The sequence below is a fragment of the Sceloporus undulatus genome, chromosome 7 (genome assembly GCF_019175285.1).
Source record: "Sceloporus undulatus isolate JIND9_A2432 ecotype Alabama chromosome 7, SceUnd_v1.1, whole genome shotgun sequence".
NCBI classification, from domain to species: Eukaryota; Metazoa; Chordata; class Lepidosauria; order Squamata; family Phrynosomatidae; genus Sceloporus; species Sceloporus undulatus.
The window spans coordinates 26,838,995-26,866,209 of record NC_056528.1 but is presented as its reverse complement, the minus strand read 5'-3'; the positions used below and the strand labels follow the sequence as shown (position 1 = coordinate 26,866,209).

The window sequence follows — 27,215 nt, the reverse complement described above, 5'->3', positions numbered from 1 at the left end:
TCTTGCCTGCTTCTCTCCCCTCAAGATGGAGGTCGGGGGAGGGCTCTACTTCTTGGCAGGCAGAGGCCTGTTGTATCTATAACTGACCTTTAGTTTATATATTCTGTCTGATGAACATGGTGCAAGATACCATCTATTTACAACTTTACAATAGTTTTCTTTTAATTATTGCGCTACAATAAATTTCTTTGGTGTTTATCACACGGAGCTGTTTGCAGCTCAGATCCGACATGATTGTGGGTCCAACGATGCGGATTCACGTCATAAAGTGAATGTGTTATCAGACGCGATTCCTTTCTATGGGGGCTCCTTCCGTGGCGCTTCTGCAGTGAATCCAAAGTGACCTCTCATTTTGGTGAAATCGGTAACAAGCAAATTCACAGAAATCGCTTCCAAGCTCACTTCGATTTCACTCCGGATTGGTCTGGTGTGGAATGCAACTTTGCTTCTGCAAACCCCCGGTTGCAAATTTCCCATGATGCGACGTTGCAATTTCCCCCCATTTCCTTTTAGTGGTCCTTTCACTTTCAGGGCAACTTTCAGGGCAACTCATTTTTTGGGAATATATACATGTGTGTATATGCGTGAATGAGGATATACAGATATGTCTGTCTGTCTGTCTGTCTATGTGTGTGTTGAAATTGCTGAAATGGAAGGGAAAATAAAAAAGAGGGATGAAGAAGACACAGAAATATTCATGAGGCAAATATTCACGCAATTACGCGAAACAGGGAACAAGAACTTGCGCTCCTTTTCACCCCAGAAACATACAAGGTCATGATGCGTTCAGCCCCCCACTGAGCATGCGCAAGGGTACCGATTCAAATCGTTGAATCCCACAAGTGTGGTAATACAATGTGCACTCACTCCACATTGCTTGAATCCGCATCACGTGACTTTCCTTGGATTCGATTCTCCCTCGATACGGAAGGGCAGCGGAAGGGCAACCAGGTGTGATAAAACATTCACGTTACAATGTGAATTCGCATAGCTGAACCAGGAGACACCCCGGGTCTGAGCTGCAAAAACCTCTGTGTGATAAACACCTTTGTTTTTAATCTTGCATTTTCCCATTTTTCCAAATTATGTTTCCAGTAATTTATAACGGACTTATAACTGACTTCATTTCTGACTTGTGGCAACCCTATCATGGGGTTTTCTTGGCAAGATTTGTTCAGAGGCGGCTTGAATCCTGGTCTCGACAACAAATCCAAAACGATAACAATCCTAAAGCGGAGAAATTTCTAGCTTAAATTATTGGGAATTAGCCACGTTGAGCAAATTCACTTTGTTGCGTTAAGGAAGCCCAAGGCCTATATAACAGGTTTTTAGCCGAATGGATGCGTTTTAAAAAAACATTGTCTGCCATGATGCCAGACAAAACAAGATAACCAGTTATTACTTTCTGTTGTTGTTGTTGCTGTTTCACAACGTGTTTTGCTTTTGAGGTGCGGCTTGTCTATATTTTGGGCATAACACAGTACAGTATACGGCGTTTGCTTATTAAAATGAAAACTCAGAACATACCCGGCTGAAGGGCTGCCATTTCATCTACCCATTTTATTTTACTATTTTTGGTAAAAAATTTATTGTTGTATGTAATTTGTATTACATTACATGCATGCATGCATGACTTTTACAAACACTTGTTAAAACAAAAACAAAACACCTACATATATATTGTTTGTATGCACAGTGCTGTGTAAATCTACAGCGCTATATAAATAATAATAATAATAATAATAATAATAATAATAATAATAATAATAATAGTACCATTGAACATAAATAGATAAATTATAGTTATTAACTTCTTCTGTTATGCATCTTCATTGAATCCACCCATTTTATAGTTGCAAAATGCAGGCGGAAAGAGGAGTGATCTGCAGAATGATGGCAACTGAGCTTTTCTCCCAAGAAAATGAGTTTTTAAAACCTGAATTAAGGTGGTATGCCCTGAGTTTGGTGTGGACAGGGTTGTGCGTTGTGTGGCCTTATCACACCTGATTTGTTTTTGTCTTTTATAGGGAAAGGGTTCCCTTGTGTAGATAAAAACTGTAAGCTGCTTTGTGTACCAAATTTGGGAGGAAAATGGAATACAAATAAATATGATAGTAGTACACTCATCGCTCCATATTTGCGACTTTGATTATTCGCAGATTTGATTAATATGTTCTCTCTAGGAAGATCTAGGTCCTCCAGTGCAACTCTATGGTCAACTTTAACTAAATGTCTCACTGAAAGACCTAGAGATTCCTAGAGAGAATACTCTGCTAGGTGTTTGTAGCTCCTCTGGCGCAATTCTGTGGTCAGTGTCTGTCGGACGTTGACCACAGAGTTGCACTGGAGGACCTAGAGATTCCTAGAGATGATACTCTACTAGGCCTTTATAGCTCCTCCAGCGCAGTTCTGTGCTCAGTGTCTGTTGGACATTGACCACAGAGTTGCCCTGGAGGACCTAGAGATTCCTAGAGAGGACACTCTACTAGGCCTTTATAGCTCCTCCAGCACAGTTTCTATGGTCAGTGTCTGTCGGACGTTGACCACAGAGTTGCCCTGGAGGACCTAGAGATTCCTAGAGATGATACTCTACTAGGCCTTTGTAACTCCTCCAGCGCAGTTTTGTGGGTAGTGTCTGTCGGACGTTGACCACAGAGTTGCGCTGGAGGACCTAGAGATTATTCCTAGAGAGGTGTCCTCTCAAGTAAAAACATGGCGTTTTTGTTATTTGCAGCTTTTCCATATTCACGGGGGGCTTCTGCCCCTAACCCTATCGAATATGGAGGGACAAGTGTAGTAGTAGTAATAGACAAGCCTTTAATGTTGCCATAGGGGGTGGCAATGTTTCCTCCCAAAATGGGGGTGTGTGTGTGAGGTAGATTTGGCTGTGGGTTGAACAGATGGGAGGGAAAAAATGAGCCCCAGACCTTCATGATATCTTGGACTCTCCATCTTTGGAGGTCTTTCCACAGAGTTTAGATGGGCAACCTCTTGGAATCCTTTGGTTGTGTATTCCTGCATGGCAGGGGGTTAGAATCATAGAGTTGGAAGAGACTACAAGGGTCATCCAGTCCAACCCCTTACCATGCAGGAACTCACAATCGGTCTAGATGAGCTCTGTGGGTCCCTTCCAACTCTACAATTCCGTGTCCTCTTTCTGAAACCACAGAGAGTTGCTGCCCATGTAGACAAAATGGAGTTTATCACATTGGGGCTAATCTCAGCATTAAAGAGAGATTATAGCTCATTTAATGCATCCCGTAAATAAAGCGAAAATGGTGAGTAATTGCACAAATCATTATCACACGCAATTGCGCAAAGAAAGTAATATCGGAAATGCATTGTCGCTGAAATCTCGAAAGTAAAAAGATGTGCATTAATGCTTCTTTGTGACCACTTTAATGGCGGGTTTTGTGTGACGTAGTTACGCAATTTCCCCCAGGATATTCACAGGATAAACCTCCAATCTCCTTTGTGTGATAAACTCCAATACTAGGTAAGCAAACATCTGACATGATATAAGGCTGCTTCCTGTAGTCCATTTTAAACCAGCACCTTATTCAGAACCCTGAGGACTAGAACCTTAATTTGCAAGTGCACATATAAAAGACTTGAAGGCACACAACGACAAATGATGTTATGCTGAACATTAAAACAACTTGTGCTTACTGGCTTTATTCAGGCTTTTCCTCAGTATTCGCCATCTGTACAATGGCTGCATTACATGGCAACCATTCAAAGAGAGATGCTATGATTTCCTCCTTTGCAACCTTAACCTGCGATGCTCAAACCAAAGGCAAGCCAGAGCAGCCTAGAAAGAAAATCTCAAAGCAAAATATGTTCATTCAATCAATCAATCATTTATTAGTCATAAACCATATATAAAATAAAGTGCATAAGATACAGAAAAACACACACAAATATAGTGCGCCTGCTCCATGCATGGGCGCACTATACACGGCTTTCACCTTATTCTGAAGCCGTGTGGCAATACAATGAATGGCACGCGTGCCCAAGCCCCATTATATTCAATAGGGCTTGAGCATATGTGTTTTTCGCCTTACGCAGGGGGTCCGGAACGGATCCCCCGCATAAGGTAAGGATCTACTGTACAACTAAATACAGCGAAAATTCATAAAACACTGAATACAGATGGCTGTTTGTGTCCAAATTGCTAAAATTAAAAGCAAAGCAAACGATGTTGTGCTGCAAGAACAGTAATAGAAAGGGGCGACCAGCTAGCTCAGTCCTGCACAACATATGGCCTGGGGGGCGCATGGGGTGCATACGGCCCACCCACCAAAGGATTTCTGGTGGCCCACAAGGATGCGGAGTGATTTAAAGGCTCCTCCACTGCTCAGCGTTCCTCTGAAGAGAAGGTCGAGTAGTAGAGGAGGAGGAGGATGGGCAAATGCTTGCTGAACAAGGCTCCTCCACCATTCAGTTTTCTCCTGGGGAAAAGGACAGGCAGCAGAGGAGGACAGGCAAATACTTGCCCTACAAGGCTCCTCCGCAGCTTGGCTTTCTCTTGAGGAGAGGGCTGGATGGAGGATGGGGATAGGTGAACATTTGCAATGCTCCTCCGCTGCTTGGCTTTCTCATGAGGAAAGGAGGCAGAAGAGGAGGAGGGAATTAATGGGCACATACAGACAGGCCAAAATATAGCTGCTTTGGGTCACTTTGGAAGTATACTGTTTCAATGCTTCATGTGTCCTAAGAGTCCGGAAGCTGCGCCAAAGCCATGCGCCAGTCCTTAGGACCGCTTTGGGTCACTTTGGAGATAATACTTTTTAAATGATGCATGTGTCCTAAGAGTCCGGAAGCTGTGCCAAAGCTACGCTCCAGTCCTTAGTAATGGAGCATGGCTTTGGCGCAGCTTCCGGCCTCTTAGGACGCATGCATCCTTGAAACAGCATACCTCCAAAGTGTCCTGAAGCAGCTTTATTTTGGCCTGTCTGTATGGGGCCAATATTATTAATTAATTAATTAATATTTAATTAAAACCTATCTGCAGCCCGAAGACGTTAACCTATTTTAATTTTGGCCCCTTTTGGCAGAATTTGTTAAAACGTAGGCCTTTTTCTCCAAGCTGCCGGCTGCGTTGGGGGATTCTGGGAGTTGCTGCTGTCCACACAGGGGCCCTTTGTCATGAGCTCTGGTGTTTCTCCTTCCCTGTTGTTTGCCGAACTGGACTCCTCTGGCCTCACCTGGTGTAGGTGTGTCAGGTGGGCGGTTTTACCTGGCCCAGGTGCTAAGAGGGCCAGGGGAGGGCCAAGAAAGGGGGAAGGAAGGAAAGAAAGGAAGAAGGAAAGGAAGGAGTGGTGCAGAGGCAGAGAAGGGAGGGCACTGCTGGGTGCCAGCCTGCCTCTGCTGGGCAAGGGCCAATCCCTTTGGCAAGGAAGCAGGTGAAAGAAGCAGGTCAACTCAGGGATCTGTAACTAGAGGGCCTTTTCTAGGCCACTTTGCCCCCTCGACTAGTGGGCTGTCAACTAAAGAAGGTCAGAAGATGGTGCCCAGGTTTAAAAGCCTTTGAACAAACATGGCTGTGAGATTCCAGGTAAGTGGCATTGCCGGTGTTGCGTGTGCACACATTTCTCCAGACCAGCACGCAAACAATCATTCCTGAGTGGCACAAATGTAGGGATCCCATTTTTGCCTTGCCCTCCTTTCCTTAACCAGCAATCTTTTTATTTAGACAGGCTTTTGGAGAGCCACAGGTCTGTGGAAATCCACAGGTTTGTTGCCAGAAGGATCTTTTAAGAGTGGATGTGTTTGCTGGCTTTTGTTATGGTTTTAATGCTTCGGGACTGTTTTCGCGCAGTGCTGCTTTGCATAGCAAAGGTTGTTCAACTTCATTTTTAACTTTGGATGGTCTGACCGCTGGGTTTTAGCTCTGCGGTGCTTTTCTCGCTGCTGTATGAGCCACTTTGGGTCCCGTGCTGGAAGAAAAGCAAGCTATGATTGAAGTGGATTTAAATTTAAATTGAATATAATTGAAATAAACAGTGTTTGGAGAGAGCTTTGGACTAGGACTCTGAAAACCATGGGTCAAATCCTTGTTCAGTTATGGAAATCCATTAGGTGGCCTTGGCCAAGTCACACTCTCTCAGCCTCAGAGGAAGGCAAATGTCCAAACCATTCTTGCCAAGAAGACTCTGAGGATCACCATAAGTCAGAAAAGACTTGAAGGAGCAAAACAAGCATACAATTGGGGTCTGTCTTGCTAACCCAGGTTCTGTATATCTACTATCTATTTATCTATCTGTATACCATCTATACAGTATTTATATCTACTATATTCATACAGACTGTGGTTGCTCCTAAGTGAAGGTGGGTGGGCATTTGGGCATGCTTAGCTGCCCTCTTGCCTCCGCTTTGGTGCAAAACTTCTAAACTAAGGTGGTAGAGAGGTTGTTGTGTGTTTTGTTAACGCTCCTTCAAATGCATGGAATTGTAGCTTTGAAACAGCAAGGAGGTGAGTTTGCCTCTGAGCATGGGCAGAGGACACAATGGGGGTAGTCATGTGCTTCCTGATGTGGGCAGGGAGAGGGGCACACATTGACCCCTGGTTCTTACTTCTTGACCTGTGCGCTTGGGTTCAAACCATCTCACTTTGTGTTTCCATTCTTATCTCTCCAAACCCTAACATGTTTGGGGCTGCATCCACACCGCTGAAATAAATAAACCAGTCTGACATCACTTTGATTGCCATGACTCAACGCTATGGGGATTCTGGGAATTGTAGTTTTGTGAAACATTTAGCTGTCTTTGCCGGAGAACTGTGGTACCACAACAAGCTATAGTTCCCGAAATTCAATAGCATTCAGCCACGGCAGTTAAAGTGGTCTCCAGACAGATTATTTTGCAGTCTTTCCTTGGGTGGAAAGACTACCATGAGTTGCAGCTGCACCAAGAGAGCTTTGTGTCTGTTGTGCCACAGTTTAAAAGCAGCCAAAGTCCCTGCCAAAAACCAAACCACAACCTCAGAGTGTGATGGAGTCTCGATCTTTGGATGTCTTTAAATGGACGCTGGGGGTGCTTTGATTGTGAGTTCCTGCGTGGCAGAATGGGGTTGTACTGCATGGCCCTTGGTGTCCCTTCCAACTCTATAATTCTATGGTTTGGGGTTGGGTGTCCTACTCATTGCAAACAGGGTGCGCCTTTCCCAGGGTGACCAGATGTCCTAACCGTAAAGGAGGAGAAGGCACTGCAAAATATAGGAGGATGTTAAAGAAAAATGTGCAACATTCCAAAACAAAAGCTAGAAACATTCCTATAAATAGAAATTTGTGCTTCTTAGCCATGCTCAAAATGGAGAACATTTTGGAATTCCTCCTGGACAGAAGGCTGAAAGGTATGGCATGTCCTGGAAAAAGAGGACACCTGGTTATGCTGGCCTTTGCAGGCAGGGGAGAAGGTGGCAAGGTGTGCCGCACGCCGGACCGTGGGAAGGCAACAAAGAGAGCATTTCCGGACAGCCATAGTTTCAGTCGTTTGTAAAACGCCCAGGAATGTGGGCTTGTTCCTTCGGCTACGTCAGCTGCTCCCATTGTGCCTCCTGGGAGTTGCTGTTTACCTTTCCACCTGGCTGGGCCCTAGTTCAGGTAGCTGGAAAGCCTCCCGGGTGAGTTGTTTCAAGCTGCGAGTTGTTTTGGGTTGCGTGGCCTTGCTTGGGCCAAAGCTGAGAGAGACGGCTTCCAGAAAGTCCCAGGTTCAAATCCCTTGGCGTTTTCAGCAACACATCTCCATCCATCCCAGTTTGGCAAGGACAATCCTTGCTTTCTGATGAGAGATTGTATGGTCAGATGTTGTTGTTTTTTGAGTCGGAAACAACTTGAAGGCACACAAGAAACAGAGTTATCAATAGTGTAGGAGGGCAGCGGTATGCAAGGTTGTGAGCACTGCCCTGGGACCTAAGATAACTTTATTATAGTTAAGGCACTGTGCATATTGGAACCGCATATCTGCATGTTCTGTTGCTCACACAACTCAGCATGTTGAATAAAGATGGATTCATGGTTTTTGTGTGGGTTTTTCGGATTACGTGGCCATGTTCCAGAAGAGTTTCGCTGCTATCTGTGGCTGGCATCTTCAGCGAATCTTCAGAGAAACATCAGGAACAAACTCTTCTAGAACCCGAAAAGCCCACCAAAAACTACGGATGCCGGCTCTGGAAGCCTTTGAGTTCACAAAGATGGATTCGACGATGCCGATGGATTTGAAACATGTTCAAAACATGTTTTGTTTTATCCTGGGTCTATTCACGTTGGTTAGTCGCATAGCCGACAATGCAAATCTTTTACGAAAACTCAGAGGGGAAACCCAAGAACGATTATCCCATGTTAAGAGGTATTTTGGGGCAACCCCCAAACAAACTTACTCTGGTGTGTATGAAATGCATGTGAACAAGAAAGGTTCAACCCAGAATTCCATAACATGGAGCCATGGCAGTTAAAGTGGTGCCAAACCGGATTATTTCTGCAGTGTGGATGCAGCCACAATCTCCAATTGAATTGAGACCGCTTTCAGGGTGGCACTGCTTTTCATGTCCAGCTGCTTCTCTTTCCTAATGAACTCTTGAGAGAGGAATGAGAGCGAGAATCTCCTTGGAAGTGCCAATTTTACCCTTTTCCCTGTGCGTTCCCTTATCGTTTTGCATTGCCCTGCGTTCCTTCCAAACCCTTTGACCTAATTCTATAATGCAGGATTTTCTTTTCAGGAATGCCTTGTCTTGCTGCCAGGACAAGGGTTGGTTTCTCGGCTCCCCCGACCTGGCCAATTTTAATTTCTTCCTTTATTTTCTAAAAAGGAACGCGGTTTTCGTCTCAAAGCCCCCTGACCTGATCCACTTCGAAAGATTTCCCTTGGCTGGGGTTGCTTTGGAGCACAGATTAAGGGCTTTTTCAGCTCCGATTCCCCACCGAGACGAGCGAATTAGGACACAGACATATCATTATCAGCTCAACAACCAGGCTAGGAAATTCCCCTTAGCAAGATTAACTAGATCTTCACATGGACACAGACAGGAGCTTTTAAAACACCGAATCCTAAAGGTAAGGGCCATATAGCTCAACCCCCTTTCATGCCAGAACAGGCAACAACAGCACTCCGAAATAGGGCTGCCAGTTCTGAATTACCCCAGAATTGTTTCCAGGACAAAAAAACCATTAAGCATTTGTAGGGTGCATCGAGACTGATGGGAAAGGCCCAGATTTTGTTCCTATGCTTTCCAATTTTGTGGTGGTTGAGGTGTGTTCTTGCCAAGAAAACCCCATGATAGGGTTGCCTTAAGATTGCCATCTGTTGAGGGTGCTTTGATTTTGAGTTCCTGCATGGCAAGGGGTTGGACTGGATGGGTCTCTTCCAACTCTATGATTTTAAGGTTGCCACAAGTTGGAAACAAGAAAGCCAGGGTGGCGTAGTGGTTTGAGTGTTGGACTAGGACTCTGGAGACCGGGGTTCGAATCCCGGCTCGGCCGTGGAAATCCAAAGCACGTCACACTCTCTCACCCTCAAAGGATGGCAATGGCAAACCCCCTCTGAACAAATCTTGCCAAGAAAACCCCGGGATAGGTCCTGTCGCTGGAAACAAATTGGAGGCACCCAACAAACAGAGTATTCAGTGGTGTAGGAGGGCAGCGGTATGCAAGGTTGGAACCAAAGATAACTTTGTTTTAGTTGAAGGACTGCTCTGGGAGTATTTTCCTTTGCGGTATGCAGATGGCTTTTTATGAAACTGTTCTGCAGGAATCTGGGGAGAAAGCCAAGGTCTGAAGCAATTGTGACCTGAAGTGGGTTTTTACCCCCTCCTTGCTTAATTCCAGCGTACTTAACTGAGAACATGTATTTCTTTTCTTATCGCTCCACTGGCACCCTCAGGGTATGTGTATCTTGCCACACAGATAAGTGCAAGTTTTTGCAATTTTAGGGCTAAAGAATGTCCTTCGGCCTGAATGCTGTTCTGAATTCAGTTTCAGAGATGATTTGGGGACGGGGTGCGTTTTAGTGGGTGGTAAAGACAGCCGGCTTCATTTCAGAAGATGAAAATGTCTGGGTTTTGTTGTTGTGTGCTTTCAATTGTTTCCAATTTATGGCATCCCTAAGGCTACCCTAACATGGAGTTTTCATGGCCAGATTTGTTCGGAGGAGGTTTGCCTTTGCCTTCCCCGAGGCTGAGAAAGTATGACTTGTCCAAGGTCACCAGTGGGCTTCATGGCTTGGCAATAATAATAATAATCATTATAATTATGATAATAATTAATATTATTATTTTATATCTGGGGTTGTCTGGATGGATGTGACCATTGAGAAAGAATGTGGCCTTCTGGGACAACCAGGAAGACCAGATCAGGCCCATGGTTCTTCCATTGCTGTCAAACAGTGTCTCCAAAAGTCCCATCCCAGATAGGTTGAAGCACCAATTCTCTTAAGGTTTTCCTTTTAAATGAGATCAACAGTGACGCAGCTCATCCATCACTTTTTAGTGGAAGGCTGTGGCAGAGAGTCATGCAATGTGTGGATCCTTGTCTGGCAGCAACGTTGCTTGCAGCAAATACAGTCCGCCCTCCGTATTATCTGTGGATTTCGTATCCACAGGTTCACCCATCCATGGTTTGGAAATATTTAAACATCTGTATATATAAATTCCAAAAAGCAGAGCTTGTTTTTTGCCATTGTATGTAAAGGACATCATTTTACTATGCCATTGCATTTAATGGGACTTGAGCATGATTTGGATATACATGGGGAGTCCTGGAACCAAATCCTAGCAAATACCAAGGGCCTACTATACTGTTAAATTTTCAAATGCTCTTTGGATTATTTCCATGAATGCACCACTCAAAGCAGCCTACCTTTTCCAGAGGGATGGTTGGATGGATCCACAAGTGCCTTCCTTTGTTTCTTTGCAGGAATCTGTATGCAAAAAAGTTTGCTTTAAGCTTTTTCAGCATTTGAGTGGAAAGATTTCTATACTGCTCTTCTACTGATAAGTTAATCTCCAAAAGAAAACCATTCTGTCTAAAATGCTGAGAATTTGAAAAACAAAACAAGCAAATGCGTTTGGGTAATAAGCCTAGAATGGCAACAAAATACAGTACTGTACCAGAATGGGTTGAAAGTTGGCTGGTGGGTCCCATGTTAATGGGGCAGGTAATCCACTTTAAAGGAGCAGTGCAGAGTGCTGAACCTATTTTGGGGAAAGGATTCAACATCTTGACAAGTCTCAATGTTCAGACTTCAGCATAGTACAGATTCATCATCCTACAGTTATGGAACCCGAAGACTGCCACTAGTGGCTTAGGAACAACCATCATTGTCATTGTTGTGTGCCTTCAAGTCGCTTCCAGTTTATGGGGTTTTCTTGGCAAGCTTCTTCAGAGGAGGTTTGTCACTGCCATCCTCTGACGCTGAGAAAGTGTGGCTTGCCCAAGTTCACCTAGGTTTACATGGCTTGAGCATGGATTCGAACCCTGGTCTCCAGAGTCATAGTCCAATGCTCAAACCACTACACTACTATGGGTCCATGGAAAGCCACAAATCCCTCTTAAATGTCTTGGGGAATAGTGAAGGCCACCCCAGTGATAACGCATTGGGACCTCCGATACATATTCATCAAAACGGCAAATGAATCCACAAAGCTGCAAATGTGAAAGAGGACTGTAAGAGGAAACAGGATTGCGGTGTTGAGAGTGTGCAGAATATATATATATATATAGGGAGAAGCGTTTCTCCCTCAAATAATTCTCAAATCCAATCCAACAAAGCTGGCAAGAGATTCAGGAATCAGGAGAGATTAAAAAACAGGACTTTTTTCCTATAGAGCAGAGTTTAACTGTGGAATTTAAAGCCACAAAGTGTGACAGTGGCTGCCAAGTTAATGGCTAGCTGTTAGGAGGGTTAAATAAATTAATAGAATCATAAAGTTGGAAGAGAAGTGCCATCCAGTCCAACCCGCCAACAGTGGCTACTGTTTAGGATGGCTATGTGCCACCCCTCGTATCAGTGACGGGAACATGAGACGTGGTCAGTGGTTTAGAAACCACGGTGTATCAGGAACATCTTGGGGAGTTTGCTATGTTGTCGCTTGAGAAGAGAAGACTGAGAGGTGACATGGAAGCCATCCTTCAGTATCTGAAGGGATCTCATGCGGAAGACGGAGCAAGTTGGTTTTCTGGTTCTGTAAAGAGTAGGACTCCAACCAATGGATACGAACGACAAGAAAAGAAATTGCACCGAAACATTAGAAAGAACGTCTTGACTGTAAGTGCAGTTCAATAGTGGAATGGACTGCCTTGGAGGGCGATGGACTTTCCTCCTTTGGAGGTCTTTAAACAGACTTTGCATAGCTAACTCTCAGGAGTGGTTTAGCTGTGTGTGTTCCTTTATAACAGAGGGTTAGACTCCATGGCCCTTGGGGTCTCTTCCAGATCTATGCTTTTGTGATACAGTTGTAATCATAAGAACAACATGTTCAACTAGACATTGTTGGCCTGATTGTGTAGCTCATTCTATGATATAATAATAATAATAATAATAATAATAATAATATTTATTTATATGTCCCGCCTCTTCCAAGGATCGAAGCAGGATTACATCATTAAAATAATACAATGCAATTGAACAGTCAATAAAATACTAATACTGAATTATACATCCCTGTTAGTTCCTTACCAACATACTTAGAGAGAGGGGGGTCTTAAACATCTCTATACCAAATCCGATGGGAAAGCATAGTATATAATCAGATTTTCCAAATTGTTCTATAACTGTTACCCTGTTTGTTTTTCTTCTAGGTTGCTGAAATGGAGGAAATGGTGATCTGGGAGCAGTACACAATAACCCTAAATCGAGTGAGTAATGTGCCCTAGTGGGATCTTCCTCCTGTCCTTTCCTTCCTCTCTCATTGAATTGGAGGACATTTGAGAAATTGGAGGGGGGGAGTTTAATGGATAATTCTATTTTAATGTGTGTGTGTGTGTGAATGACAAGAAAAAAAAGAGTGACTACTCACCTTTTTGCCTTCAACGCAGGATCCTCGAAAAGGTTTTGGCATTGCCATCTCGGGGGGCCGAGATCGTCCAAGCAGCATCGACAGGGATGTCTCGATTATCGTTTCGGACGTTGTCCCGGGAGGACCAGCTGATGGCCGACTGCAGTGAGTAGCTCTGGAGTCAATCAATCATCTGTATTAGTAGACCATACAATTCTCAGATCGGAACACATACATTGAAGTAAAAAGACATATTTTTGTTGTGTGCTTTCAAGTCATTTTGGACTCATGGTGACTCTAATAATGAGATTTTTGTGGCAAGATCTTTTTCAAAGGATGGGGGAGAGTTCTTCATTCTCAATGACAACCCTCCCTCCCCTTCGAATCTAGAAGACACGGGAAGTTTTCCTCAACACCATCTCTTCTTGTTGTGTGCCTTCAAGTTGTTTCTCACTTATGGTGAACCTATCATGGGGTTTTCTTGGCAAGTTTCTTCAAAGAAGGTTTGCCATTGCCATCCTCTGGGCCAAGGATTGGGTTGGGTTCCAGGACACCCCAAAATCCTTGTCCCATTAAATACAATGTAAATACAAAGTAAAATGGTGTCCGTTATATAAAATGGCAAAACCAAGTTTTGCTTTTGGGGATTTCTATTTTTAACAAGATTTTCAGATTGAATCCATGGATAAAAAAAATCAGTGGATATGGAGGGCTGACTATACTTGTGTTTATATTGTATTGTCTGTCTTTTGGTAAGCTGCCTTGGACCTAATTTTGGGATAAAGGTGGGATGTAAATAAAGAGACGGATGCTTTATGGGGATGGGGTGAATCATGTCCCGTTGCCCATCAAAAAGTCTGAATGCTTCAACCCTGTGAGCTTGGCTCTGTCATCACATATTCTCCACTTTGTGATCTCACTCCTCTTTCTGCTTTTTCTTTTGGTAGGACCCGGGACAAAATTGCCATGGTCAACGGCCTCTCCATGGACAACGTTTCTTCCTCTTTCGCCATCCAGACACTGAAAAGCTGTGGCCGGGTCGCCAATATTGTGAGTGTGCACTCAGCTGGCCCTTTGTTTCTATGCATGGAGTCAAGCATACACAGCTTGAAAACATTTTTAAAATATATAAATTCCAAAAAGCAACACATTGATTTTGCCATTATATATACGGGACACCATTTTACTATGCCTTTGCATATAATGGGATTTGAGCATCCATGGATTTTGGTATCCACAGGGGTCCTAGAACCAATCTCAAGGGCCCATTGTATATACAAAGTGGCAGGTGTCAAGCACTGGCTGAGGAAGAAGCATCTTCCTTTCAGTGCCCTATTTCTCCCTCTCTTTTTAGACTACTTTCTCTGATGTCACAGAATAGCTTGCCACACAGTCTGCCCTCTTTATCGGTGGATTTGCCATCCGCGAATTTAACCATCCGTGGACAGCAAGCCCCCATGTTAGCCAATGGCAGCACACACGTGCCATGCCGCCATTACCTTCAGTGGGATTTGAGCATGCGCGGATTTTCCGCAGAGGGGTCCAAAACGGATCCCCGTGAATATGGAGGTCCGACTGTACTCAAATTGCTTGGGACCGCAGGACTGGCTGTATATCTGTGAAAATAACTCCAAGGCTCTGGAGAGAGTGATTCTATCTCAGCTTATGAAAACTTAATAAAGCTTTCCCTTTCATTAAAACAGGAAGATGCTAATTAATTATCATAAATTCCAAGTTCATTCAAATCAGGAAAGGATAATCTCTGGATTTGGGGAAAGCCATGACATTTGGAACCAGGGTTGCAAGTTGATTGACTGGCTATCCTGCCTTGTTCCAAACTGGTGGCCATTATTCTAGTTCGGATGAATGGAAACTGTGATTAATTCAAGGGGCCAAGATCCTGTTTGGATACCCTCCAGCATTTTACAAATGGCAAGAATGCATTTCCCTATTTAATTTGCATCTTCTTTGTGTACATCAGAATAGGAATGCTCTGGAGTCTGAAGGTCCATGTTGACGTGGGGTTTTTTTGGCAAGCATTTTGCCACCACCATTTAGCTGACAAGAAGCATGACATTTCACTTCCTGTTGCTGTTTTGATGGTTTGCAGGTACCCCCAAACCTTTAAAATGGCCATTTTTACCTAGAAAATCATATTTTTCAAATGAAAAGTGATAGGAGTGGGGCTTGCCAGTGCCTTTGTGTGTGTCACTGAAATTTCCAAGGACTCAGAAGGATCGTATGTGAGCCATGGGCCACGTTAATCCTATCCTTGGGGTGCATTTTTGGTCCTTTATTTTGAATTTCTTGATCAAGTGCTTCCAGGTAAGGTTGGCTCCTTGACCCAGTTTTTTTCTGTACTGGCAGACAGTGAAGAGACCCCGGAAAGTCCATCTCCCAGTCTCTAAATCCAGCCCACCCAAAGGCGTCCCTCTCTCCAGCCCTGCTTCACACTCCTCTGAGGGCCGGAACAAGGATTCGGATGAGGACAGTTATCGGGGCGGCGAACCGTATTTGGGGAGCAGGCCCGGCGGCTACGGGCAGCGCCAGGCAGAGGCAGATCACAATCGAGGCTATGATGGGGACTCGTCCAGTGAGCGGAGCTCTGGGCATTACCGAGACCAGGAAGATGCCCCCCACAGGCAACCAGTCAGGAACCAGAGGAGGAGCCAAGACAGGGGCCTCCGCAGATGGAGCCACGATAGTGGATCTGACAGGCGCCCATTCACCAATGGCTATGGCCCCAGAGGGAACGCCGGAGGGCTGGCATTGATGTCTGGGTTCAAGAGGCTGCCGAAGCAAGATGTGCCAACGAAACCCGTCCGCACGGTTCTTACGAAAAGCAAAGAGAATGAAGGTGAGTGCTCGCTCCTCTAATAATAACAACAGATTAAACACACAAACTCACTTAAAAGAGTATATAAAGTTTTACATGTTCCAATCAATCAGTACTTTAAAAATCATAATTTAAAATAAGCTGCATGAGCCTACCAGAAGGGGTTGTGTTTTGTTCTAAATGCAGACTTTCCCTTTAACTGCCCTTGGTGCATTTTTCTCTCCTCAAACCCAAGCTATCGTTTGTGGACCATTCTCAGCATTTAGGTGCATTGCTTAATCCTTTATTCCCTTGCATTTAAAAAATGTACTTATGCCCTGCCTTTCCTCACTGCCTTGAACTTATTTTTAGTGCTGGCATGCCAGACGACAACACCATCCCCAGCTGTCTTGTCTTGGCGGGGACCATCCTGATGGATCCTCTGGCACCCCATTGCTTTTTATACATCCTTGTTTCTCTCTCCAAATACCCTTTTTTCTCTCAGCTTACTCTGATTGCTGCAAACTAAGTTTGCAAAGTGCAAATGTAGTTTGCATTCCATGAATGCAGCAGGGGAAAGTGGGGAAGAGTTGGCTTTGCCAGTAGGTTTAGGCAAAAGCAGACTGTTGCAGCCTCTCCTAAGGTCTCTCTTCTTCCTTCCTCATTCATAACTTTTGCCATCTTGACCACACTCTGATGTTGCTTGGCTGCACACATCCCTGTTTTAGTCTGTGAAATGTCAGAAGGTATGGTTTCATGAAGGCACACCCCGGGTTTTTCAATGCTCCCAGTTTGGTTTTTAATTGGGGAGCTTGGAGGCCTTGGGGGGAAAAAAAGGGTTGAGGACCACATGTGTCCTATGGACAGTTCTTTACCCACCCCTATTCTAACCACTATGACCCTGGCTGTGTAATTCAATGTAATTTTCCTGAGCCACCAAAATCCTTGTTGAGTTTGTTTCATTAGTTTCCCCCGAAGGAAGGCTACTGCTTCAAGTCATACTGGTGCAAACTTGACTCAATCAATAAAGCTTTAAAAGCCAGTATCAGCAAACTGACAAATCACAGCACACCTTCTATCTTGCCCAATAGCTAAAGATAGCAGGGAAATGTAAAATAAAATCAGCGTACCCAATATGAAGCCATAACAATTCTTCAGACAGATCGAAAGTGTTTGAAACAACTGGATGAGTGAGAACCAATACTGTTTAAAACCAACTGAAACAGGTTAAAAGACAATTGAAAAATTGAATGAAATCAGTTAGACCCTAAAGTGAAAAGCCTTTTACAAGAGCCCACATGGTGTAGTGGTTCGAGTGTTGGACTATGATTCTGGAGACCAGTGCCTTCAAGTTGTTTCCGACCCTAAAGCAAACCTATCATGGGGTTTACCTGGCAAGATTTGCCCAGAGAAGGTTTGCCATTGCCTTCCCCTGAGGCTGAGAGACTGTGACTTGCCCAAGGTGGGTTTCATGCCTAAGCTGGGAATCAAACCCTGGTCTTCAGACCAACACTCAAACCATTATGCCACACTGGATCCCTTACAAACTTGAGCGGCAAAAAACTCTGATTGCTTTCACTGACTGATTGACTTTGTTTCTCTCTTTATGTTCTTCCCTCCTGACCCCCGAAAACCAGAGTATGGCTTGAAGCTGGGGAGCCAGATCTTTATCAAACACATTGCGGACACGGGGCTGGCAGCCGGAGACAACAACCTGCGGGAAGGGGACCTCATATTGAAGGTGAATATGGGAGCAGAGGAAGGGAACTGGGGGGCTAGAACAAGTAACAGAGCTGTTTTTCCCCACCAATCCCTTGGACATTGTCAAAGAGTGAAATTGAGCAGGAATTCCCCAAATCTGTCTTCCAAGATCCATTGGTATGTCTCAGGTATTACATTTCTCTCCTACTTTTTCTTCTAAGGAGGTCAATGTGGGTTTTCCATACCTTTTCCTCACTTGATCTTGGGAGTAACACATTGGCATTAATGTGTTTAATGTGTCACCTGTAATCATTCTATTTTGTCATGGTTTCAGCAAGAGTGCAACATAGCTGAAAGCCAGCATGGCACAATAGTTTCATTGCTGGACTATGACTCTGGAAACTAGGGTTCGAGTCGCCATTCAGCCATGAAACCCCCGGCTGACCTTGGGCAAGTCACACGCTCTCAGCCTCAGGGGAAGGCAATAGTAATGAATGGATATTGCCAAGAAAACCCCATGATAGGGTTGCCTTAGGATCGCCATAAGCCAGAATTGACCTGAAGGCATACAGCAACAACAAACGTAGTTGCATTTCAAATATAATGCAATGAGTGGGAGTAAAATTACATCCTGGGTATAACTATCTTTTCTGGTTTGGAAGGAAAGGTACACGACGGAAGGTTTCAAAATCTTAAAAAGGATGAACATGCCCAAAGAGCAGTAGTTCTCAAACTTTGGTCTTCCATAATTTGGACTGCAGCCCTCAGAATTCCTAAACCTTGGTTAATCTGAGGTTTCTGGGAGCTTTAGTGAATTCTGTCCATTAAAAATAGATGAATTAAAATAAAATTCTGGGGGCCACACTTGGTGGGCGACAAAAATCAGCACCTCTGATATAGCAAGTAATATTTTCTAACTTTTAAAAGTTACTTTTGAGGGCATTGTAGAGAAATTTGACACAACGTTCTCCAAGGTTTAGACCATTCTCGCTGATCGGTGGGTATATTTTCTTAAAATAACACAACAAAAAGGCAACACACAACAGTTTAAACACTCTGAGTAGTAAAGCCCAATTGCAACATCAAAGAAGTTACTTTTGCAGCACCACAATGGGTAATAGGAGTGAATTGTGTTAAAGAATCACTTTCTGAGCTCTAGTTGGCACAGCAACCTTGTCCAGCAATTCAGGTGGGGAAAGAAACTGGTCACCCATAGAATTTAATGGCTCAGTGAGTGGGAATTAAACCCAGATCTTCCAATTTAATCACTCTAACCACAGTCTCTCTCTGTCTCTTGCAGATCAATGGTGTGGCCAGTGAGAATATGTCTCTTGCCGAGACACGGCAGTTGATAGAGCAGTCTGAAGGACAACTCACCCTGTATGTCTTACGGGATAACAACCAGTTCTTGGTCAATATCCCCGAAGTGAGAGACAGCGAGAGCGAAAGTTCCCACTTGGACGGTGAGCATACAGGGTGGAAAGAATGCATTTGGAGACGTTAGGCCATGTGCATAACCTGCGGATATTTTTCAGGGCTCCAGCCAGTTCTCCTTCACTTTTTGTGGGGTGCCTGTCCCAAAGGCCTTCCCATGCTCCCTTGGGAACATGGGGACAGTATAGCCACATTTCTGCCCCACATCAGGACTTTTTAGACCCAAGAGATGCCATTGTTTTCAAACAAGACGTTAGCTACAAGTTGACTTCCTATTTGAAAAGTGGCCTCTTTCGAGGAGGGTTGCAAGGCATCCTTCATCATAAGGGATGCCTCCTATTTGAGGTCCTCTGTGTAGACTGAAGGAGACACCCAAAATCCCATGTTTTGGGGTATGGTAGTGATAAGAGGAGAGCCAGCATGGCATAGTAGTTTGAGCATTAGATTACAACTCTGGGGACCAGGGTTCGATTCCTGCTTGGCCATGAAACCCACTGGGTGACCCTGAACTAGTCACACTTTCTCAGCCTGAGGAGCAGTAGAGAAATGACTGTATAGGCATGGAGTGAGATGGAAAAGAGGTTGAGTGGAATAACAGATTAGGAGGAAACTGGGAAGGGAAACGCAGGAAAGATGGTATAAAGAATGCAGTAATGGGATGTTATAAGTTAAGAAAGTTAATAAATACCTATCAACCATTAGTAAGTGACCTCTTTTGTTGGTATAGCCACTTGTTCCTATGGGTATAAATAGGGAAGTATGCAGCTAAATATATATAGGAATATATATGATAGGTGTATAAGTGTAACTGTATAGGTGCATATATATGGATGTATTTATGTATACCATTTTAAAGTATACATAAATACCCTCTTTACAAATTTATGTGGAGAAGCCCATTTGTTGTACATTTGATGTAGAGGAGACAATTGAATGTAAGGTTTCATACTTAGAGTGTATGTTTTTAATATTCAATAAACATTTACAGTGGACCCTTGTTATCCACTGGGGTTTGGTTCCAAGATCCAAAATCTGTGGATGCTCAAGTCCCATTAAATATAGTGAGATAGCAAAATGGTGTCCCTTATAAAAAATGTAAATCAAGGTTTGATATTTGAAATTTATACTTTTTTTGAACATTTGCAAACCGTGGATGCTTGAATCCGTGTATAAAAAAATCAGTGTATAAGAAGGGCCGACTGTATAGATAAAAAAGAGAGAGAGAGAGATGACCGTATACACCACTCCTTTGGGAGAGGAGATGCCATTTTGTTTTTTTTACCTTGAGCTGGCCCTAGCAAGCCCAACATGGACTGGATTTAGATCCGTCTTTCCCAAAATGGAGGGTTGCCATACTAAGAAGCTGTCCCTCTCTTTTTGCTCCCTCCTCTGCCAGACATCTCCGATCTTGGTTCTGACATCTCACCTCCACCACCGGCAGAGAGCAGTCCACGCTCACCCGAATCTCCGCGCAGGAATTCTCCCTCGTAAGCCGTCTCCTTGGACATCTTACTCTTGAACCTTTCCTTCACCTCTGCAGTTATTCCTCGACCTTCTGTCTCCTCCTTATTGAGTAATTTATTTGATTAGTTTCCTGCCCATTTCTTTTTGCTTGCAGAGCATCTGCTGAATAGAGCTATCCATTTCCAACTGTTTCCATTTTTGCAACTGAAGTTAAATCGAAGGCTTTCATGGCATCCGTAGTTTTTTGTGGGTTTTTCGGGTTCTGTGGCCATGTTCTGGAAGAGTTTATTCCTGACGTTTCACCAGCATCTGTGGCTGGCATCTTCAGAGAATGCTTGCCTGGAAAGGAGTTGGGTATATATATATATATATATATATATTGTGTGACCCTGGGAGTATATATTTCCAGGCAAGCATTCTCGGAAGATGCCAGCCCCAGATGCTGGCGAAACGTCAGGAACAAACTCTTCCAGAACATGGCCACAGAGCCCGAATAATCCACGAAACACTATGAAGTTAAATCATTTCTGTAGTAGAGGAATGACCATATACACCACTCCTTTGGTGAAATCTGGTGACATTTTATTGCATATTGCTCCATGCTATAGGCAACAGCTATCTTGCTACCTTTGACTCCCAATGACCATCATTAAAACTGTACTCTCCATAACACATCAGGTTTTGAATCTGAATTGAAGTTCTCACAAACAACTTATATAGGTCTGACTCTGGAGTCTCCGCTTTAAAACATATGTCAGAAGAAGTAGGCTGAAGTCTACAAAAGCTCATGCTGCCAACTTCTTTCTTTCGCTTAGGAGTTTATCACACTGGGGCTGATTTCGGCATTAAAGTGAGATTAAATCGCATTTAAAGCATCCTGCAAATGAAGCACAAATGGCGAGTATTTGGGCAAATGATTATCACACGCAATTGCACAAATAAAGTGATATCGGAAATGCATTGTCGCCGAAATCCCGAAAGTAAAAAGATGTGCGTTAATGCTTCTTTGTGACCGCTTTAATGTCGGGTTTTGTGCAACGTTGTGTGAAACTTTTACTCGTAATGATGCGATTTTTCTGAGATATTCACGGGATAAACTCCCGATCTCCTTCGTGTGATAAACTCCATGATCTCAAAGGTGTTACAAGATCTTTTTGCATGCTGATTTTCCAGAGTAACATGGCTATGGCCTGTTACAGACTGCCAAAATCAAGCTGCTTCGGGTCTCTTTGGAGGCATGCTATTTAAATGATGCATGGGTCCTAAGAGTCCGGAGGTCGCACCAAAGCCACACTCCATTCTTAAACACTGGAGTGCAGCTTTGGTGCAGCTTCCCGATTCTTGGGATGCATGCATCATTTAAACAGCATACCTCCAAAGAGACCCGAAGCAGCTTTATTTTGGCAGTCTGTAACAGGCCTATATCTTTAAATCCTAACAAGGTTTAATTTTTCCCCTCACCTTCCTCACTCCAGAGCAAGGAGACATTCCAGCAAGAAACAAGTGCCAACAGAGGAATTTACTCCAAACCCAGTTTTTGGTGAGTTCCTAGTCCACCTGTGAAGGAAGGAGATAAAGAAAGAAAATCGGGCAGAGTCTAGGCATCTAAGCGCATTTTCATTGAACATGGCTGCATCCTATGGTATTTTGGGAATGCTGAAGGCAATAGGAAAAGAGGAAGACCGCATTTCAGATGGATAAATGCAATCCAGAGAGCCATGGCTTTCCTACTTGTGACCCCCTTTTGTATCTATATGTGGACATTGTGCCCCCACTTAACACATTACAGTATATGGATAAAAATAGCTTGTTTAGTGTGCAGATTTTGATTTGCACATGTATATTTGTATTTTAATATTTTATAAAGAAATAGCATTGTTAAAATTAGAACAATTTTATTTAAATAAATTCTAAATGTAACACATGTATAAATTTTAGACATACTAGTCACATGCCCCAAAGCTCACACACTCAGTTATGACTGTTCATTCTTTCTTTCACTCACACATACTCATTCACTTTCTCTCTCACACAGAAATATTCCTTCTCTTTGTGTATATGCAAGTATACACATAAATGCATATGTGAGTATGTGAAAAAGAGATGAAGAGTGTGATGTATGTGTGTATGCGCGTGCATGTCTGTGTGCGTGGGAGAGAGGAATTGTGTGTGAGACTAGGAATGAACGTATCTGAGAGAAAGTCATATAAAGAACATTACTGAGTGCGTGTGAGGGAGAAGTAGTGTTTGTGAGAAAGTGTGTTTGTCCAATATAGAGCATAGAGGGGCATTGGTAGCATAAGATGGTGGGTATCTGGTTGGAGGAAGAGCAAGTGAATGCACCTCTGGTGTTGTAGTTTCATGTGCAGTTTGCAAAAGCCTTGGGTGCTATGATTCAGAATTCAAAGTACCCCACAGCACTACAAATCTATACCCTCCAACTGTCTCAATGAGGCAAGGACAATCCCAATGAGACCCCTTTTAAATTTCTAGCATTATTGGCATTGAAAACTGTTCCCAGCCAGAATTCTTACATTTGCCATGTTCATATTGCCGTGTTCCTATAACATGTGTTTTGCACTTTTGGACTTTCCTTTCACCTCTGAACACATCAGTAGCTGAATGTCCTTTCAGCTTGAGTCCAGTTTGTTGCTTGGCCTTTGCTTTTTCTTTGGATGCATAAACTATATATTTCTTACTGCTCTACTGAAGTTTTAAGTTACAGCAATGTTAAAAATTTGATGGGGGCATAGAATTCCTATTTGGAGAGCAATGATTTCATTTAGCCTTGCAACTTGGCACATTTCAGGTTTACCTGGAACAGTCTAGACATCTGTCTCACAATTGCTGTTTAGTTCCTAGTTTGGTGTTTTCCATGTTACATAAAATGGGAGTCATGTTTCAGTTTGACAGGCCTCTGTCCAGGTTTGAGGAACAATCCTTGCAAAATATTCTCATGTAAGCCATGTCTCCTGTGGGTAAGCTACTACTTACCTTACAATTGTTCTGATTTAGCTAGGATAGTCCCAATTAATCCTCCCACTTTTTCAGCTGCTACTAAAATGTCAGTCTCTCCTCTTCCACTTTCCCCCTTCATCCTTGACTTACATCAGTTGCTGAAAACTGGACTCAAAGTGCAAAAGTATTTTGCATTCATTTCACAGGAAATTGCTGCCATCTCTCCTGGTTTGTATGTTCCTCATTCATAAGGTTTGCCATCTTGACTATAGTCTGCTTGGTCACACATTTTCTGCTTTTCAGCTGTAAAACACCTGTGAAATATGCAAAGCCCAGATTGCATATGATGCAGCCATGACAGTTAATGTGGGCAGTTTAGTGGCTATAATTGTGGCATATTAGAAAGCTATGTCTGAAGGTACCTTTCACATTATCGCCTTGCTTTTTTTCCAGATACTCAGGAAGTCCCAGAGAATGACCATAATGCCCATGAGGATATTACAGTCTCTCCAAGTGGTGGCTATTATGGGTAAGAACCATGGCTCTTTGTCCAACAGACATGGACTAGATATTCTGGAAAGCAGTGTTAGGCCACTAGACCCTGGTGCTTAGGCCTTTTCTCCAATTTCAGGTACAGTCCAGATTCCAAAGTTGTCCATTTCATCAAGGCCCGGAGCATTGGGCTCAGACTTGCCGGTGGCAATGATGTTGGTATATTCGTGGCTGGTGTGCAAGATGGTAGCCCAGCAGAGAGCCAAGGCATCCAGGAAGGTGATCAGATCCTCCAGGTAAGGTTACGAGGTGATATGATAGCCCTGTTTAAATATTTGAAGGGATGCCATATTGAGGAGGGAGCAAGCTTGTTTTCTGCAGCTCCAGAGAATAGGATCCAGAATAATGGATGCAAGCTCCAGGAAAAGAGACTCCAGCTCAACATTAGGAGGAACTTCCTGACAGTAAGGACTGTTCGACAATGGGACATACTCCTTCCTCGGATATTCTGGCGGAGTCTCCCTCCTTGGAGGTCTTTAAATAGAGGCTGGATGGCCATCTGTCGGGGATGCTTTGAGTGAGAGTTCCTGCATGGCAGAATAGGATTGGACTGGCTGGCCCTTGGGGTCCCTTCAATCTCTAGGATTCTATGATTCTGTTACTTGTTCTGTGACTGAAGTATAATTGGGTTTCCTTAGGAAACAGAAACAGTGCAATCTGTTCTGATTTGTCAGACACAGTTCCAGTTAACCCTCTGCCATCCCACTTTGTCAGGGGAAGGAGAAGAGAGGACACCATCTTGCCCTTCCCAATCAGCTCAGGCAAAGGCAAACTCTTGCAGCCTCTTCTAGCTTTTACCTTCTTCCTTATTAATCACTTTTGCTACCTTGACTGATGTTGCTTGGCCACATACATCCTGGTTTTCATCTGCAAAATGTGGAAGAGTATGCAGAGGCAGCTGGGAACACAATAACTTTTTTTTTCTGAATTGGACTTGTGGTTTGCCTAAGCCCAGAATCTTGGTTCAAATTCCACCTTTGTGAGGTTTGCCAATGAGGAGTGGTTTTGTTTAAATCTGAGGTAGGTAACTCAGAAAAGTTTGGGAACCCAGTTTCTTCCCCAGGTCATTCTGGGAATTACATGGACTACCAAAAATGCATAATCCATTGATAACCAAAAAGTCCACTTGAAAAATGAGGGCTTTTAAATGTGAAATAATGCAAGGAACCTGCATCTATTTAAGAGCCAGATTGCTGCTTTTGGAGTCTTCTTGGAGTCATTTAAGTAGTTAAGAGGTTCAAGTCTCAGTAGACCTATGAAACTGATAGACTCATAGAGTTGGAAGAGATCGCAAGGGCCATCCAGTCCAACCCCATTCTGCCATGCGGGGAATCTAAATCAAAGCATCCCTGACAGATGGCCATCCAACCTCTGTTTAAAGATCTCAGTGGATGTACTTAAGCCAATTCTCTCTCTCAGTCTGATCACTTCACAGAGTTGTTACTGGGACAAAGTGCAGGTTAAGGTAGAGACCATTGCACTAATTTCCCATGCAAGCAAAGTCATGCTCGGAATTCTGCAGCAAAGACTCCTACCTTATATTGAGTGAGAAATCCCAGTGATGCAAGCTGGATTCAGGAAAGGAAGAAGCACTAGGAACCAAATAGCAAGCATATGATGAATAATGGAGAGCACCAGAGAATTCCAAAAGAAAATTTACATGTGCTTCATTGATTACAGCAAAGCTTTTGAATGCGTAGACCACAAAAAGCTATGGGATGCTCTCAAAGAAATGGGAGTGCCACTACATTTGATTGTCCTGATGCATAACCTGTATTCTGGACAAGAGGTTGCCATCAGAACCGAATATGGAGAAACAGAATGGTTCCCACTTGGTACATTCACCCTATCCATATGCAGAGCAGCCTTAGACTCAGAGTCAAGAGGAGTGAACATCGGAGAAGGAATATTAACAACTCAAGATATGCAGGCAATACAATACTGCTAGCAAAAAACCAGTAATGACTTGGAACAATTACTGAAGAACGTCAAGAAGGAAAGTGAAAGGTAGGATTAATGTTAAACATTAAGAGAACAAAAATAATGACCATGGAAGAACTGCAAAAATTCATCCAAGATAATGAGGAAATTGAAATAGTCAAGGAATTCTCATATCTTGGATCAAGTCTTGATCCAAATGGGGACTACAGCGAAGAAATTAGAAGAATAGGAATGGAAAGGCCAGCTATGGAGGAACTGGACAGTATCCTAAAATGGAAAGATGTAACTCTGAACATCAAAGTGAGGATCATTCAAGCCACTGTATTCCCCATCTCCACGAGAGCTGGACAGGGAAGGAAGCTGATAGAAAGAAAATCAACTCATTTGGGATGTGATGCTGGAGAAGAGTGATGAGAATACTGTGGACAGCCAAGGAAACAAGCAAATAGACTCTAGAGCAGATCAGGCCCAAATTTATCCCTGGAAGCCAGAATGGCTAAAGTGAGGCTATCGTATGGCCATATCATGAGAAAGCATGAATCATTAGAAAAGCCAATGATGCTGGGAAAAATGGAAGGCAGTCAAAAGAGAGAAAGACCACATGCCAAATGGTGGGATTCATTCAGAGAGGCCATGGCCCTGAGCCTTCAGGTCCTGAGCAGACAAGTGGAAGACAGGGAGTCTTGGAATTGTCTCATTCATGGTGTAGCCATAAGTCAAAGTTGACTTGAGAGGAGTTAACAAGATGGAGAGCCATGAATGTGGAGTGCCCCTCTTTCTCAGACTGTCTTACTGCACAGGGATGGGGAGGATACAGTGAGGAGCAAGGAGAAGATCCATGGATGCTGCCTTAATTCATTGATCTGTGGAACGTGTAGTAAAAACAATAAATATTTGCAGAATGGATTCAGTGAAGGAGCATGGAGAAACTGTGCTACAGAGGTATGCAAACTTTTATTGTAGCAGCACAACATGGAAAAAGTTCATTTTGGGGGGCTATAGCATCCACAGAATCCCTCGGGGGATTCTGAAAAAGGAACTTTCCCCAAGCTGTTTGGGAGCTTTAGCAAGCAAGTTGTTGCATCTTGGTCTTTGTTCTCCTCCTGGCAGGTCAATGAAAGACGCTTCCATAACATGACTCGCGAGGAGGCTGTACAGTTCCTCATGGAGCTGCCGCCGGGAGAGGAGGTGACTCTGCATGTCCAAAACAAGCAGGACAGTAAGTTACTCGCCCTTTGGATAGTTGGAAAAAAAGAGAAAGGCTGACGGGGCAAAGTCATTCCCACAAAAAAGCCTTCATCTGTCCAGTCCTTCCTTCCTTCCTTCCTTCCTTCCTTCCTTCCTTCCTTCCTTCCTTCC

General features: G+C 43.6%; 1 protein-coding gene across 4 annotated transcripts in view; it reads left to right on the top strand.

Moving 5' to 3' along the window:
- Window positions 1–27,215, top strand: part of TJP3 (tight junction protein 3) — a 56,575-nt gene that overhangs the window by 9,673 nt on the left and 19,687 nt on the right. For 2 of the 4 annotated variants that reach the window (XR_006104992.1, XM_042478920.1), the window contains exons 1-12: window positions 5,070–5,557; window positions 12,795–12,851; window positions 13,032–13,156; window positions 13,939–14,041; window positions 15,359–15,848; window positions 17,444–17,547; window positions 18,808–18,970; window positions 20,338–20,428; window positions 21,881–21,945; window positions 23,817–23,892; window positions 23,995–24,151; window positions 26,967–27,075. Coding sequence is in view for 3 of the 4 variants with exons in the window: in XM_042478920.1 (XP_042334854.1) it covers window positions 5,540–5,557; window positions 12,795–12,851; window positions 13,032–13,156; window positions 13,939–14,041; window positions 15,359–15,848; window positions 17,444–17,547; window positions 18,808–18,970; window positions 20,338–20,428; window positions 21,881–21,945; window positions 23,817–23,892; window positions 23,995–24,151; window positions 26,967–27,075 (1,558 nt within the window). In the remaining variant the exon portion in view is untranslated. Of the gene's footprint in view, window positions 1–5,069; window positions 5,558–8,861; window positions 9,054–12,794; window positions 12,852–13,031; window positions 13,157–13,938; window positions 14,042–15,358; window positions 15,849–17,443; window positions 17,548–18,807; window positions 18,971–20,337; window positions 20,429–21,880; window positions 21,946–23,816; window positions 23,893–23,994; window positions 24,152–26,966; window positions 27,076–27,215 lie in introns of those variants that run through there. The other 2 variants (XM_042478922.1, XM_042478921.1) reach the window with 2 other exon arrangements.